Source organism: Sander lucioperca, chromosome 11 (genome assembly GCF_008315115.2).
Source record: "Sander lucioperca isolate FBNREF2018 chromosome 11, SLUC_FBN_1.2, whole genome shotgun sequence".
NCBI classification, from domain to species: domain Eukaryota; kingdom Metazoa; phylum Chordata; class Actinopteri; order Perciformes; family Percidae; genus Sander; species Sander lucioperca.
Window position 1 is genome coordinate 27,978,479 of NC_050183.1, and position 16,272 is coordinate 27,994,750.

Here is a 16,272-nt window from a genome sequence, read left to right on the forward strand (position 1 = left end):
CCCTTTCATGTCTTCAGCTGTCCTGTAGAAATAAAGGCTGAAAATGCCCCAAAGAATAATCTTTAAAAAAATAACTTTGAAGAAAAAAAGACGTAGAAAAAAGTAAGGAAGAAAAAAGTTAGGAAGACAAGAATAGGTCAGAACAAACGACAAAACCATCAAAAAAAAGGTGAAAAACTTCAGAAACAGCGACAAAAACTTTGAAAAAGTGACAAAAAGAGTATAAGTAACTACAGTCTTATAACTGAAAAACATTTTGCAAAAAATGTCACGTACCCCCTGCAGTTCTCCAAAGTACCCCTAGGGGTACACGTACCCCCTTTTGAGAAACACTGGATTAGATCAGTGGATCACAGGTGGAGTGGGTCCTGAGTCCCGAGGAGACTTAATAATAGATTTAATAATATATTTTATTTGTAATGCACTTTACATTTGGAGCAAATCTCAAAGTGCTACAGTTAAGATTGTAAAAGCATGGTAAAAACATCAATATAAAATACAAATAGACGGAAAACTCAAGTTCTGCTAAATAGAAATGTTTTAGTCGTTTTTTAAAAGTCTCAATAGTTTGAGGTGCTCTCAGATGCCCTGCTCTGCCCTCCTACGTACCTCCGCTCAATTTTCATTTCCCTTCAGTACTACGTCTGGGTTTGCAGTATATTCTTGGGTTTTCTCCGATCAAATTTTAACGGGTCCAATCAGCGAACAGAGGGAGTGGCTGATAACGATGACGTTGAGGTTCGGTAACCTTCGGCGAGTTCCGTAATGGCGGCAGAGAAAGATGCGGTCCGTTGTGGCAACGCTGCGGAATATCCAGAAGTTAAAGCCCGAGCAAGAACAATCTTTGCTGAGTTGTGTTGGTGGCCATGATGTTGTGGCCCTCCTCCCCACAGGGTTCGGGAAAAGTTAGATTTTCCAGCTCGCTCCGTTAGTGGTGATGGAGTTGGCTAAGGCTAACGCTAGCGATGCTAATGCTAAACATAAGCCGATAGTTGTCGGTCTCCCCTCTTGTTGCACATGCGCGTGACATACGTCACGACCAAACGTTAGCGATTGGTTATGGCAGATCCAGAGTTAACACTTGTAAATGGAGAGAGGCCAGACTCTCTGTACAAATGAAATGTACCAGAGTCTGGTAGGACCAGGCTAGTCTCTGCAGGCTTTTCTTAGGGATCCCGATTAGAAGGGCGTTACAAAAATCCAGTGTGGAGGAGACAAAGGCATGGACCAGTTTTTCAGGAGCCTCTGTTCCAGCCCACCTGCTGCTGCTGAATGTTCCTTTTTTGGTTTATGCTTCATGATGATGATGATGATAACAGGTAAACAGACAAACCCTTTTATTGTTTCATTGCATTGATTTAGATGTAGATTGTATTCATCTTTTGTTTAAAGTTTTTGTTATCATAAGGAGCTTTTTATACTTATCTTTTAAGTTAAAGTAGCAATACCACAGTGTAAAAATACTCCATTAGAAGTAAAAGTACTCATTATAAAAAAATTGACAATATATGATAACTTATGAAAGTGAATTATTATTGCAGATGGTGAGTAAGCAGCATTGTATTGTTGTAGCTAGTCGACAGGTAGCTCATGTCACGCCCCCGCCTGCTGTGCACGGTGACAGTCTGACTTTCTTCTCCCTGCCGGATTGTTGCTTACCACTGAGTATGCTTTTTCACCAGCCTTCGAGAGTTATATCTAGTCTAGTTTCTTGTTTTTGTACTTAGCTGTCTGCTCCGCTCCCTGATGGTACTAACTAGAAGATCTATGTTCTCAGAAATAACCCACCTTCGGAATCCTCTGCTGCCAATAGCCACGCCACGCACTGGAACATCAAGTCTGCAGCCACACTGAGGAACACAGCCCAGCACCCCCTCTGCTAGCCCTGCATTCTTCGGACCCAGCACCCCCACTGCCAGTCCAGCCATCTTTGGACCCAGCACCCCCTCTGCTAGCCCTGCATTCTTCGGACCCAGCACCCCCACTGCCAGTCCAGCCATCTTTGGACCCAGCACCCCCTCTGCTAGCCCTGCATTCTTCGGACCCAGCACCCCCACTGCCAGTCCAGCCATCTTTGGACCCAGCACCCCCTCTGCTAGCCCTGCATTCTTCGGACCCAGCACCCCCACTGCCAGTCCAGCCATCTTTGGACCCAGCACCCCCTCTGCTAGCCCTGCATTCTTCGGACCCAGCACCCCCACTGCCAGTCCAGCCATCTTCGGACCCAGCACCCCCACTGCCAGCCCACACTCACAGCTTCAATAAAATAAGATTCTTTACCACCTACTCCAGTCTGCGCCTGAGTTCTGATCCTCCTTCCTGACAGCTTATTGTGTTTAACGACAAAAAGTCTGTTTCTATGGTAAAAGTCAACTGCAACTTTTTTGAAGTAACTATACCAACAACTGGGAATTGTATTCTGTGCTAAAACCAATTTTTGGGACACTATCATAAATAAGGTCTTTTTGGGAGCTCAGTAGTGAATATGGGACAAAAGAAACATCTGGAAAGTCTTCAAGATGATACCTGAAGCGGATGATGATGGAACAAAAGCAAGAAAAAAAAATCAACATTAAACAAATAAAGTAATAATCCAATGATGTTATGCATTTTGCATCACCTTGTGGTCACATCATTATTTGGTTCATGCTCAGTGTTTTTACAGATACATAATATGATGATTCTTCTGTATTTGTACTGAGTTGCATCCAGTTAACTCATATAAATAACAGTAGCAATGAAGCTGAATCACCTCAGAATTAAGTATAAGCAGCATTGTAGGCCTAATGTTGTAGCTAGATGGAACAAATGCTAATGAGTTATTATATTTGGTAGTTCTAAGCCATTTCCCCCCATCTTTGGTTCTCCCGGTCTCCCTCATGGATGAATGTATTAAGAGAACGGTCTCCCTGTGTACATCCCAGCATGTGGGTGAGGGCATGTATGACCTAAAAACAAGTCGAACACGTCGGACCAATCTCCAACAGGATGCATTTTGGTAGAAACTAACAGGTCTGAGGTCTTTAAAGTTGTTAATGTGTATAAATCTGTATTTTTTTTCCCACTGTTAGTCATTCAAGTTAGAGAAGACACACGCACGCGCGAGAAAGCAGGTTTGGCACAACAAGCTGCAACATGACCGGTAGTGAATTCATTCAGAGTGTGTGTGACTTGGCAACACAGTCTCACTCAAAAGCGTACAAATAACACGGGTTTACACTTTGAAAATACGTTCAATGTGTACGCCAAAGTCAAATTCTTCGTGCAGTAGATACGCAGAGCGCTCCAATAATAGTAAGGAGACCGGTGCGTTTTACAGTATATGCACGCGGCTCTTGCGACCTTGCTCACACGTTCGGAAAGGCTCGGAGTTTCCGAAAATGGACGAGATATCCCCTACGACACGACGAGGAAGCTACAGGAGTTGCACTGTTACACGAGAGGTAAGAAAATGGGGAATGTGGCTCTTTTAATCTTTCCACAGGCTGTATATAATGTTACAACCATACAGGAAAATACCTACAATACTATTACCAACTTTGACGTTAGAATATCAATGAACTTTGCTTTAGTTTTATGTCCGCTAAAGGAGGACGCTTGGCTAATGTTAGCTGACTTAGCTAGCTAGCTAACGGCTTTGCTCGGGGCAGTTTGTCTAGCTAATATGGGTTATGTACTAATTGCTTTGTTAAAACGGTACGGTATAACGTTATGTGTGTTCTGTAAGGATATGGGGAGCATATTTTGACACTTTATTATAATTTGTTTTATTGTGAACGTTTCGGTAACGTTAGACCAACTATGGTAGCATTACCCAGCTAATCTCCATTGACGTTTCATTAAGGCTGAAACCAAACCAACCAGCTCAGAGATGAATCGTAACCATAAAATATTTGATTCGGGGCCACATAACATTTTGAAAATGGCAAATATGGCAAAGATACAAATGTACATAGCTAGATATTGTTTTTGTGATTATGCTGGTGCAGTAACATTTCCAGGGAACGCCATCAATCAGAAACGTCGCTGTTACGCTTGGGATTGTGGGCAGTGTAGTACTTCTTCATGTAACATGACAACGCGAATAAAACCGGATTTCATATAAAAAACTTGATATACGGACTTGTTGCTTCTACAAGTGCAGACACGTTCGTTTCACAATCTCACAGCTCTTGGTCCAACCCAGTTAGACATTATACCTGTTAATCAAAATCCTTATGGAGAAAATAAATGGTATTTTTACTTCCGGAATCACACTGTTGAGCTGAATAATATGTTTACTGTATAAAATAGGCTACCACACGTGCAAAACCACAAAGCTGCACAACAAGACACAACACCTGCACTAGCGTTGGCTTTATTTGCTGCTACTTTGGGTTTGACTTAGGTCAGTTTCTGGGAGAAACAGTCTAGTGTGTGAGGCAGAAACCAGTTTAAGGAATGAAAAAATTACCTCATACCTGCATCAATTTTACTTTTTTGTACTTGTTTTCACTGACATATTGAAGTAAGGTAAAATATAAAAAAAAAAAAAGATTGAATATTAATGGTCTCTTTTTGTTTTCATAGTCACAATGCCAGGTTCAACCTACCGCCAGTGCCCCCACTGCACAGAGAGGATTAACTGTGCAAATCGGAGATGCACTAAGGTAAAAATGTGCAGTGATTCATGACACTGTTTTTCTTTACCATCTCTATTCATTAATGCAATGGTCACCTTTGATCCAAGTTTTTGTGCATACCACGAAGTGTCCTTACAATGTAGTTATAACCCACCTGATTGACTAAGCATACTTAGAGACTTAACATTTTGGTATACAGTTTTTGTTTCATATCATAATTGTCATGTCATGAGTGTGGCCATTACTGATTTATTGTTTGATTGTAGTAGAACATGCATCCACTTACTTGAGATAATCAGTTTTTCTAAATCTAAAACACACGGTAATGGCAACACGTTGAGTTTGCTTAGACATAATGCCTTATTTGGTGTTTTTAAGTGTGTTATGTTAAGTAGAACTTTATTTGTCCCCAAAGGGGCAATTGGTTTTGCAGCAGTGACAAGTACACAAGATCAATACAAATACAACAATACATAGCAAAATTGTAAAAACAAAACAAATTTAAGCTGATATTACCTTTTCCTATTTAAGTTTAGCAGTGAGATAGCTGACGGTATGAATGAGTGTTATACATCCGTTGGTTTTGACTAGTGGGTATTTAAAGGGCGAACCAGAAGACAGGGTGCCCCACATACTGTATGTATTTGCATTTTACATATATCAGATACCCAGGGTTTGTATTTATGTTTTGTCTAATAAACAAGCAACATAAAATCATAAAAACAATTTCCCTGTTATGGGATTAATAAAGGATTTTAAAAATATTGAATAATGACAACTCACATATTATTGTGTTTTTGTTTTTTTTAAACCTTTTTTAGTGTGGAAAGCTGTTGGCTTTTAAAGCCAGACAAACAGCCCGCATGGGCAAATTCCGAGCGAATGCTCAGGATTGGGCAAAGAAATTACAGCGCTCAAGAAATCAAAGCAAAATCTTTGATAATAGTGCTCTAATGGTAAGTAACAGCATCTTATCTCCATATTCAAACTCAGTCACATTCAACTGTATCCATGCCTGATTTCATTATTGTTAAAGAGAGGTGACCATTTTGATGATATTTGGACAGTATATGACAACAGCAACAACAAAACCAAAGTAATAAATTTGTTATGTGCACCTCACATTTAAGTAACAGTATTTCAATCAGAAGAGACCTCATTTGAGTGAACAATTATTTATTGACAAGTGCACAATAATGATAAATGATTGTCTTTGGCAATTAGACCCAAACGTGACGTCATCATATTTAAAGGGGGCCGTGAGTATGTAGGATACCCCCATAAAGAATTTAAATAGGAGCCAACTCAACACTACTTACCATACTATGGCGTTATATTAGTGCCAAATCTCGAGAGCTCAGTGAAACATCTTCACGAGCAAATAATATTAATTCACACGCGCAGACACAGCAGCGAGAGAGGAAAAAACAGCAGCGAGAGAGGAACAAACAGCTGCGAGAGAGGAACAAACAGCTGCGAGTGCACATAACCACTGGGGGGCATACGCGCTCTCGAAAGTGAGTTCTGCTCCTGTGCTTTTGTTCTGCTCGCTCGGAATGGTGTTTTTGTCACGATTCACTAGGGCTGAACCCAGAAGCAGACAAGGACAAGGTGAGTTGAGGTAAGATGAATATTTATTTACAGGTTTGAATGTGGTTGCAGGAGAATCCAGGTAACGAAGCAGGCAGTGGAGGTGAGTAGGTGGAAGAGAATGAGTTGATCCAATCTGGAAACGGCAGGGGTGGAGTGAATCTTCCGGGAGAGTAACTGCTGACAGAAGAGACGGAGGTGAGTGAAGAGCACAAACAAATATCAAGGTAGCAAAACTGACTCTAAGCAAACTGAGGCTGTTACGCTGGCACAACATACTGTTAGTGGCTAACGATCCGGCAGGGAATGGATGTCAGGTCAGCGCTTAAGTAGTGAGAGGTGGTGATCAGGACCAGGTGTGCAGGTAACTGATGAGATGCAGGTGTGGTTAGTTGAAGGTCTCCTGCCAAGCAATGTTGCCAGGCAACCGGACATGGTGCGTTCAGGAAAACAGGAAAACAGGCTCTAGGGCAGAATACAGGCAACTCAAGCAGGAAACAGACTCAGAGAGCGGGATTCGTGACAGTTTTGCTCGCTCGCTTTAGTCGACCTCCAATTTTGACAGGTTGTGGGAGGGAACAAACGCTGACCCTCTTGTGATTGGTCATTTCCCACACGGAAGCCCAGGAAGGGATGAGCCTTGGTCTTGACCATAGAAAGCCAGGGAAGAAGAGACCTTGACCAAGACAAGACGGTTTATGAGGTAAGTCGCTGTTGGCTAAAGCTGGTCATATCTGCGGAAAAAACACAATTCGTATCAAAGTGTAGCTATATTTAGGAGATATTTTAGTGCAGGTGACAACGACGTTATGTTTTTAGCATGCGCTAGCTAGCTAGCTACCATTAACGTTACCGTCATTATAAAGTAAACTGCATCTTAATTCGTATCAAAGTATAGCTACATTTCTAAAATATGTTAATGTAGGTGACGGCAACGTTACTTATTTTTTAGCTTAACGTAATATTAACTTTAGTTAGCTAACGTTAGCAGGCAGTCAAACGTTAACATCAGTGTTTAAGTAACGTTAACGTTAATTGCCTTTAATGTTAGCTAGCTAGCTCCCTATGTCTGCTGGCTAGTAGCTAAGTTAACCTAACGTTAACGTTATATTAGCTAAGTTTTAAACTGCAGCATTGTTAGGTTAGCGTGAATAGTCTAGCTACGACACAGAATAAAGCAACATTGCTAGACTTTGTACGTATATTGTAAGTATTAACGTTACATTACTTTTTGTTAATGTTAGCCACAAGTTGAAGGTAACGTCAGAAAATGGGGGACCAAAATGAGGTGAGAACCTTATTCTCAATGTTCAAAATGTAGTTTTTCATTTGTTTTAATCATTAGTTTGTGGCGTTGTTTGTTTCTAATGAGATGTTCTAATTTCTCCCTAATCCTCCAGGACAATTTACACAAGATGGCCAACAATATAGTGGCCATGTTAAGGACCACCTTGGGCAGTAAGTTAACATAACCTGGCTACGTGTGGTCAAGGCATCAGTGAACTTGGATGTTTAGTCGGGCAACATATTTGCATTGTGTAGCATATTAGCTATTCTTGTAATCATGCGCTGTCATACAGCACATCTATTCATTAGTGTATATATATACAGTGTACGTGCAGTTTAATGTCCCAAGTCCCCCATGCGAAAAAAAACGACCACATTCTCCAGAAAATATTGTGGCTAGCTAATTATATGTTAAATGAATGACAAATTAAAAAATGTATTTCTGACACTGAACTGCACATATACCGATATGCATAACAGTGATGTGAAGTCAGTGAATTAAGTAAAATGTATTGTAACTGAAGTTCAGGGACAGCCAAGGTCAGGTAGTGAGGAGCAGAGACCACCAGGGACGGCCAGTGTACATGCAGGTTCAGGTTCTTCTGTGCAGCAGAACATGTCCAGGTTTGGATATTTATTAATTCATTTTGGCTGACAATATTTTTACAAAGCAACTAACATATATCAATTATTACAAGGCCAGTCTCCAGCGAGGGTAAAGGTGCCTTTCAGCCCGGATATATATGTATTTGGCCTAAACCCTCTAAATGTTTAAATGAAATGAATGTGTCTGTCGAACTACACTTTTCCAACTGTTTTGTGCTCATCCCAAAAAAAGAAAAAAATGGGGACAAAAACTAATACAGACATTCAGCAAGAGCCCTGCACACCTCCTCACACAGTTTTATAGCGGAGATCTTAAATAGATTTAACTTTCATCTACACACTTTCTCGCAGGTCTTTCCCATTTTTTTTAGAGAGAGACAGAATTCCTGTGTCGTACGGACAACAAAAAAAAGGCCTGCCAGCAAAATAAACCCTGTGCATTTTTTCTTGTTGGACCGTCCACGTGATAAAACCCCCAAACAGTCTGAAGAGCTCGCCCTTTTACAGGCCGGGATGGGGAGAAGGACCATTCAGGTCCCTGAGGGTGCTTGCCACAAGGAGGTACTCTATGTGACCTGATTTTACACTGCTGTAGGAAGCAGGCTAATACGTTGTAAAAGAAAACATGTTCTACAATCAATCTTTTATGAATCCTGCAGTCTAATTTGAAGACCTTTTGGCTAGTTTTACTTGAATGCTTGCTTTGAATTCACAGATAACTTCTGGTCTGGTCAGAGGCGGTTGACCTTAGTCTCCCCAGATGAGATGGGTTACACAGGGGCTGGGCTGTTCAAGTCCTGGGGAGGCAAGGGCTGTCTATATGTAATGCCTATACAACACCGACTGGACATGTCTCCCCTGCCTTACACGGCACGGGAGTTTGAGGCAATGCCAAAAGCCCGGTGTGTGTCGTGCAGTGAACATGTGCCGTTGCAGCTATTAAGTCTGCATGTGGAGACCTGTACGACGCCAGAAGTTGATGAGGTATGACATTCTGATTCAAAAGGTGTAGTGCTTATTCCTTATATAAACCATATTCAGCCTTCTCTATTCAGTGTACAAGTTGGTATTATCTTTAAAACTGTTAATTATTGAAAGAAAAAAATGTAATTCCTCTGTGTTCATGTGTATTTAATAGATCCACTCTGACAATGATGATGTTGATGAAAGGGTAAGCTATCAAAATCTTTGTCTTCAATCAAGGTCATACATGGCTGTTATTGAGAGACAGATTGATTATTACATTTCGGAAATATGATGTGAACGACACAATGATGTTTTACAGGCTATACTGCAGCAATCTAATTTGGAGAGTATGGTGAGCAGACTACAATCTCCTCTTCACCAACCCCCCCTTGCGTATTCGCATTAAGGGCTACACTAAGTTTCTAACATGTATCCTTTCTTTTCAGGATTCCACAGAGCTTCCATCCTGTTCCCAAGTTCCTGATGTTAAAGTAAGAACAAAACTCTACAAACCTTGAATGCAATTTTCCTTCCTGTAGTAATTCTGTTCTTCAAAATTGCTGTTTGTCATGTCGGTCTATTTTACTTAATTTTAAATTGTTACATTGTGTTTCATTAGCAGTTATGAGAAGCAATGTTAATCATATTTTGTTTATATCAGACAACATGTCCAATATGTCAGGAGTGGATTTCCTCTGACATTGTGGAAATCCACGCAAGCATATGTGGTGAAAGGTATTTCTCAATTTGCCTGGACATTTTCTGAAGTACAATTTCTGTATTGCACTGTTCTTTCATCTTGCTATGCAGTTGACTAAGTCTTTGCCTTTAGTATAACCACAATGTGTTGCATATGTTTACACAGAGTTTGTAATGAAACTGAGGAGAGCCAGACACATCCGACTGAAAGGTACATACAAATAAATATTCCCTCTGAAGATATGATAAAGTTCACATGAATTAGAATTATCTTGACTGATCAGTGTTTCGTTTCTCTCTTTTTCCAACATTTTCAGCATTTCTGATGTCATCAGAGTACTCCATGAAAGGGTGGACAACACAGCTATATTCAGCATCTATGTGACGAGGGAGGACATGCTTGAAAGGGGGATGAAGCAGTGGCAGCGCCAGAAGAAAGCGTCCCCCAAAAACCCTCTCAGGGTAACATTCCTTGGAGAGACCGGGATTGACAAAGGGGCTCTGAGGAAGGAGTTTTTAACTGGTAATTTTTTTACTTTTTAATTTTTTTTCTCTCCATTCTTTCCATTAAATAATTCATTCCTTAAGAATTAAGGAAATACATTGTGTTCTATTAACTTAATGTGTATTGAGTTACATAAGTGCTGTTCAAATTGGTCATGTCTTCAGATGGTAGATTACATGTCTGTAATTTTGTATTTGAAAAAGAAATGGTGGCAGGTATACAGAGCAGATTCTTCGTGGGAGGGGACAATGGCAAAACCCCCAAGTATTCAATGACCGACATGGACAAACACCACTTCAAGTAGGAGAGATATATATATGTATGTATGTATGTATATATATATATATGTGTGTGTGTGTGTGTGTGTGTGTGTGTGTGTGTGTGTGTGTGTGTGTATATATATATATATATATATATGTGTGTGTGTGTGTGTACATATGTGTGTGTGTATATATGTATATGTGTGTGTGTATATATATATATATATATACACACACACACACACACACACACACACACAGAGGTGTATGAATACTTATTTTATTATTTGTTTTCTGGATGGAATGTAGGACTGTTGGAGAGATATTGGCAGTGAGCATTGCTCAAGGTGGACCACCACCAAATTTCTTCATGGACTGGTGTTACAACTACATGTCCACTGGAGAACTGGACCAGGAAGCGATCACTGAGACAGCTGTTACAGATCCAGAACTCATTGATTTAATACAAGAGGTAAGCATGTCTTTTATGTGTGGGTGGTGTAAATCGTTGAAGTGTTGTCATTATTATTAATTGCACACTTTTCTGACCATTAGGATGCTTAATTTCATTTTTTTTTCCCTCTAAGATTCGGGCAGCTGACAACACATCCCTGATGGAGTGCACAGACAGGATTTTGTCATGTGGATATACAGGACCAGTATCCGTTGAAAAAAAGGAAGACATTTTGCGGTAGGATATTTCCTAAAGTTTAATGTAAGGTCAAATTTCAGAATATAATTGGACTTGTTTTACTACTTGTCCTATACTCAACAGTGAGGTTACTTCCTATGCTCCAGCAAATCTGCTCCGGTATGAAGCTGTATGGCCTCCTCAGCTTGGTCCAGAAAGAAAAGGACATCTGCAGACAGCTCTTTGTCCTTGGATCGTTTAGCAAGGTAAGCAATACATATTGAAGAATTCTACACTGAATATTGTCCAAGAATTCTAGATTAAGACTAATTGTGTTTGTTCTTTTTGGTGAAATTAAGGTGGATGCTGATTTCTTGGTGAAGTCACTATCGCCTGTCTTCAGTGAGAAGGGTACAATGAGGCGTCAGAGAGAGTGCAGAGTAGTCAATTTTCTGCAGGACTTCATACAGGACATGGAGGACGAAGGTAAATTTGTAGTAATTGTTAACGTATAACAGAGTAGGTAATAACTTATGTGGGCAATTTTGTTTACTCAATTATACCACTCAATTTATACTTCATTTCCATCTGTTTTCTCAGAAGAAGGAATCAACACGGTCTTGCCTGAAAGCGTTGCCGAGGGTGAAGGTGACAAGGCAGTGCTAATTAATGTGGGCAAGTTCTGTCAGTGGCTGACAGGGCAAGCACACATACCCCTCAGTCACACAGACCGGGAGGGTTTCAGTATTACAATAGAATTTGATCATGATTGTCAGGTGCGTTTTGGGACCCATAGCATCTGTTACCCAATTGTGAATGCCTGCTCGTGCTCAGTAACGTTTCCTGTAGCCCATCTCACCACACAGGAGGAGTTCAGAAGGGTTATTGCTCAAGCTATAACATGGCTATGACTTTGGCCGCAGCTGAATAACTGTTGGATGATATTGAAGTCCAGATTAAAGACATGTTTTAGTAGCATTAATTGAAATTTGTTGTCAAATTGAACATCTTGTATTGGCATTGTCTGTCCAGTCAGAGCTTTTGACTCAGTGCCCAGTAATTGTCCCGTTGAATGTTTTTTGCCATCAGTTCTGTCACAATGTGTTTGGCATGGAAATATTTATTTCCAACAGAATGCAGTTTGTTATTTTCAATATTTGAATGATGTGATGCTACTTGTCAGAAGAATGCTGACTGAAATAAAATAACGTCCTCACGGTGAGTGTAAATGGTTCTGGGTCATTATTCTAATGTTATATTCAAGTTATGCTTAACCCTTTGAACTCCAGCCATTTTTTGCAGGTTTTTGCATTATGTTTTAATGACTTAAGTCTCAGGAGAGTGCAATACTGACTCTTGTGTCCTTTTTTCAGGACAACCTATGCAATATTAAAAGTATTGTCATTTCATTTTAACCAACTATATACGCAAATGCGCAAAAAAATCTTTTTTTCCGCTCTTAATTGTCTTAAAGCAAAACTCAGGTTTTTAAAGGCGTGCTGCTGGAGTTCTGAGGGTTAACTATAATAATGATTGTAATAATATTATCAAGCTTAGTATAACAATGTCACAATCCACAAATAACCAACTTTGATGTATCCATGATTGTCTTTATTTACAAACCTTTTAAAGTGCCCATATTATTACAAAATCACTTTTTCTGGGATTTGGGGTGTTATGTTGTGTCTCTGGTGCTTCCACAAATATACAAACTTTGAAAAAAAATCTATCCATGCTGTTTAGAGTGAGATACGGTTTCTGAATGTGTCCTGCCTTCAGTCTCTGGGTGAGCTGGTCAAAATCGGCAAGGCTTTTTACGTAACTACCCACAACCTACCTCGTTCTCAATGGCAAAGCACTGCTACAACACACACAAGTTCACCATAATCTACAAAAGAACTTACATGTGCGCCCTCGTTTAGAAGAAATCTCCTGGCTAATCCTGCCTTGTAACTGACCAAAGTTGGAGAAACAACCTTTCTTTTACTGTCTATGGAGCTAGCTAGCTGACATGATCTACAATCTGAGCTACTGGGCATGTGCAAGTGGAATCAAAGATAGTACAGAAGAAAAGATGCCTCATTCTCTAGCTAAAACTGAAACCTGAACACAAGGTGAAAAGAGGAGCTGCAGCAGTGAGAGCTGTGCAGTACAACAAAAATGTTTTTTTTTTTTGGAAAATTAAACCATGTAAACCTATTCTAGTACAACCTTAAATACAATTATGAACCTGAAAATGAGCATAATATGGGATCTTAAAGTATTAACCTGTGCCAAACAAATATTCACGGCATAGCAAGTACAGTTCCCTTGCAGGTGTAACTCGGTCATTGTCTTGAATGAGTGACTGAACACCTTCCCTTTGTTCCTCACTCAAAGGACACTCAATTTCAGGAACCACAATCGCCCCTTCCATCTCACCATCGTGGTCTGTGGCAATGTCTGGCTCCTCAATGTCCTAGCACAGAACAATATCCAAAGATTAATGAATTACACAATCCTTTAGATTCAACTTAATGCAGTTTGCGTCGGTAGGTTAAATTGTCACCGGGATGCAAAACAAGAGTTCAGTAGGGTGGTATTAGGAGAACATACCTCAATATTTTCAGGCTGTTCAATATCGGTGTTCATCAAACCCAACTGCCATAACTGCTCGGGAGTCCTGTTATTTTCTGTCCGGATTGGATGGTGGTTCCAACCTTCCACAAAATGTTCAAGGTCCATCTCCAATTTTGGGAGGAATACCATGTGGACGCAGAAAAGGTCTTCTGTCAAGTGTAAAGAGGTATGGGTAAGAGTTCAGCAAAGAATAGACTAACCTAATGCGTACTGATTTATTGCTATTTAATATGAATTTTAGTCATATTAAAATCATGCTAAATTTATATTGAAAGGTTAATTTCCCCCATTCTCAATAGCCTTCAGTTATAGTGATTTGAGTTCTAACCTGTGGAGGAAACGTCAAGTAGCTGATCCCACTCCAGACTCCGAAGCGTGTTGTAATACTTTGAGGTGACACAGGTCCTGACATCCCGCCACAGACGTTCAATCCTTATAATGCAGAATAGTTTTAATCTGAATCAATTTTCAAAGTAATGTCACCCAACACAGGGTATGTATTGGTTTCTTTTTCTTGAACACAAATGCGATGACAGTTTGAGTAATGACAAAATAGCCTTCAAATGCCTGTGAAAACATGACGAACCTTTGATTATGAACACTTTTCCCTGACATGAAGCTTCCCCTGTCAGTTCCCCGAACACTGAACATAAATCTGGCAATGTCAACATTCTCAACGCCTTGATCACCTCTGACTCTAATGCACAAACAAAACACAATGTAATGTAAAGTGACTATCATAATACATTGTGTAGCAATGTGTAAAAACAAATTGCAAAATGTTTTACCTTGAGGGAATGCCATGCCGCTCAGTAGCCTTCTTGAAGGCAGAAAATGCTGTGGATGCCAGGTTGTTGGTGGCGGCATTCAGGCACATCACCTGTATTATGAAATTACAACAAACAGTCCTTTTAAATAAACAAGTGTCACTAGCTAGTTCACATTATGGTGTGCTGTGCATGACAAGTTATGGAAAGGGGCTCCTCAAGTTTTAAGTCTAGTCTGATGCATTACCAGAATTGAAATTGAACCAATGTAAATGCAATCAAACCAAATAATAACTAACCTTCCTGGAGTACCCGTCCACTGCACCAAACAGTACAATGTTGTACCTTTGGAGCAAACATGAGTTCAATTAACACAATGTAATTACAGTAAAACTAAAATGTACAGCCTATTGATGTTTATCACTATAGACCTCTGAAGTTCTTTGAGATCCGGTATCTTGTGATTTTTCCTATGGGAAAACAACATGGGGAATTTGAATTATCGCAGCTGTTAAACTCTCGCGGGGACGACGAAGTCTAAAATGCAGACGTTTTGCGCAACACACTTTTGTCTTCTGCCTTTGAGTGGGTACTGTGATCTTTGGTACATTAAGACGGCAAACTTAGATTTTTGCTACCCCAGAAGGAACTTGCAATGCAACTTGCCATAGGTAGTTAGCTTCAATTAACACTCAGATATCCTTATATGGGCAAATATGGCAGCTTTGGTTCCTTTTTGTAGGCGAACTTCAGAGGTCTATTTATAATCACTAACCTGATTAATTTGTGGTTTGTGTCCACATGCCACAGAGAAAGGGGTCCTCTGACAGAATAGGTCCTGCGTATGATGCAGCCTAACCCAGCAAGTCTTGAGAGGATGCCCACAGAGTCCACACGGTGCAATGATGCAGCCACTCTCCTCCACTGGACATTGATCCCAATAGATCGTAGCCTCCCCTTGACCATGCGGTAGCCTGCAGTTGGCATTTCATCTTTGATCTGTTGCACAACATTGTCCAAGTCATCATCATCTATAACACTGTATCTCCTAGCTGAAAGGTAAAATTCCTTCAACCTCCTAAATAAGGTTCTCCTCGACACACCCAGCATCTTTGAGATGCAGGGCACAGGCAGGTCCAATTCCAGGAGCTCCTCAATGCTGTCCCTGTCGACATCAAGCATGGGACGCCCCATTGCTCCAGGTACTGTGTTTGGTGTAATATGTACATTGGTCAACTCCAGGCGCTCCTTTACTGCTTTAAAAAACTCATCCAGGGCCTGCAGTATCTCTGCAGGTACATTGAAATGGCGTGACAATGCATTGCAGAGATATAGCTCTTGCCTACATGTAAACTCAAAATAATCAAGGTCTATGGGCTGTCTGGCGAGTCCCATTTCAAATTTGGAAAGCAGCCTCAACAAGACCTGCCTTCTGAGAGTGTCCTGTTGAGACAGAAAAAAAAAAAAATTAGAAAAACTCACGTTTAAATCAACTTAATATGCGGCATATGCTAACATTTTCAGTGAAGTATTTTCATAGGTTTTCAAATAAAGTATGTATGGTATAAGTATGTACAAAGGTTCGAGTCAGAGGACTCAATGTATAATGCCCACAATACGCTGAAAGTAACTTATATAAAAAAAACCTTACCGCACAACTGTCCTGAGGCTGCTGCCCAAAGTCATTAATTAATTAATAAAAATAATAAAAATATTAATT

At 40.2% G+C, this 16,272-nt stretch overlaps 1 protein-coding gene and 3 long non-coding RNA genes across 4 annotated transcripts; 3 read left to right on the forward strand and 1 right to left on the reverse strand.

Moving 5' to 3' along the window:
- The first annotated feature begins 1,082 nt into the window (after positions 1-1,082).
- Positions 1,083-2,290, forward strand: LOC118496263. Its single transcript, XR_004898808.1, has 2 exons — positions 1,083-1,665; positions 1,778-2,290. It is a non-coding gene; the product is annotated as an uncharacterized LOC118496263 (long non-coding RNA).
- On the reverse strand, positions 2,209-4,684 carry LOC116058944. The gene is made up of 3 exons (XR_004107161.2): positions 4,675-4,684; positions 2,345-2,351; positions 2,209-2,293 (listed from the first exon to the last, which is right to left on the reverse strand). It is a non-coding gene; the product is annotated as an uncharacterized LOC116058944 (long non-coding RNA).
- Positions 4,685-7,403: 2,719 nt separating this feature from the next.
- On the forward strand, positions 7,404-8,065 carry LOC116058943. Its single transcript, XR_004107160.2, has 3 exons — positions 7,404-7,500; positions 7,613-7,670; positions 8,024-8,065. It is a non-coding gene; the product is annotated as an uncharacterized LOC116058943 (long non-coding RNA).
- A 1,172-nt stretch (positions 8,066-9,237) lies between these two features.
- Positions 9,238-12,062, forward strand: LOC116058942. The gene is made up of 12 exons (XM_031311933.2): positions 9,238-9,276; positions 9,391-9,423; positions 9,518-9,562; positions 9,733-9,806; positions 9,937-9,981; positions 10,088-10,293; positions 10,479-10,575; positions 10,845-11,007; positions 11,123-11,226; positions 11,311-11,432; positions 11,526-11,652; positions 11,767-12,062. Exons 2-10 carry the CDS (start codon positions 9,421-9,423, stop codon positions 11,426-11,428), a joined length of 855 nt encoding a protein of 284 aa, XP_031167793.1. The 5' UTR covers positions 9,238-9,276; positions 9,391-9,420; the 3' UTR covers positions 11,429-11,432; positions 11,526-11,652; positions 11,767-12,062.
- Positions 12,063-16,272: the final 4,210 nt, after the last annotated feature.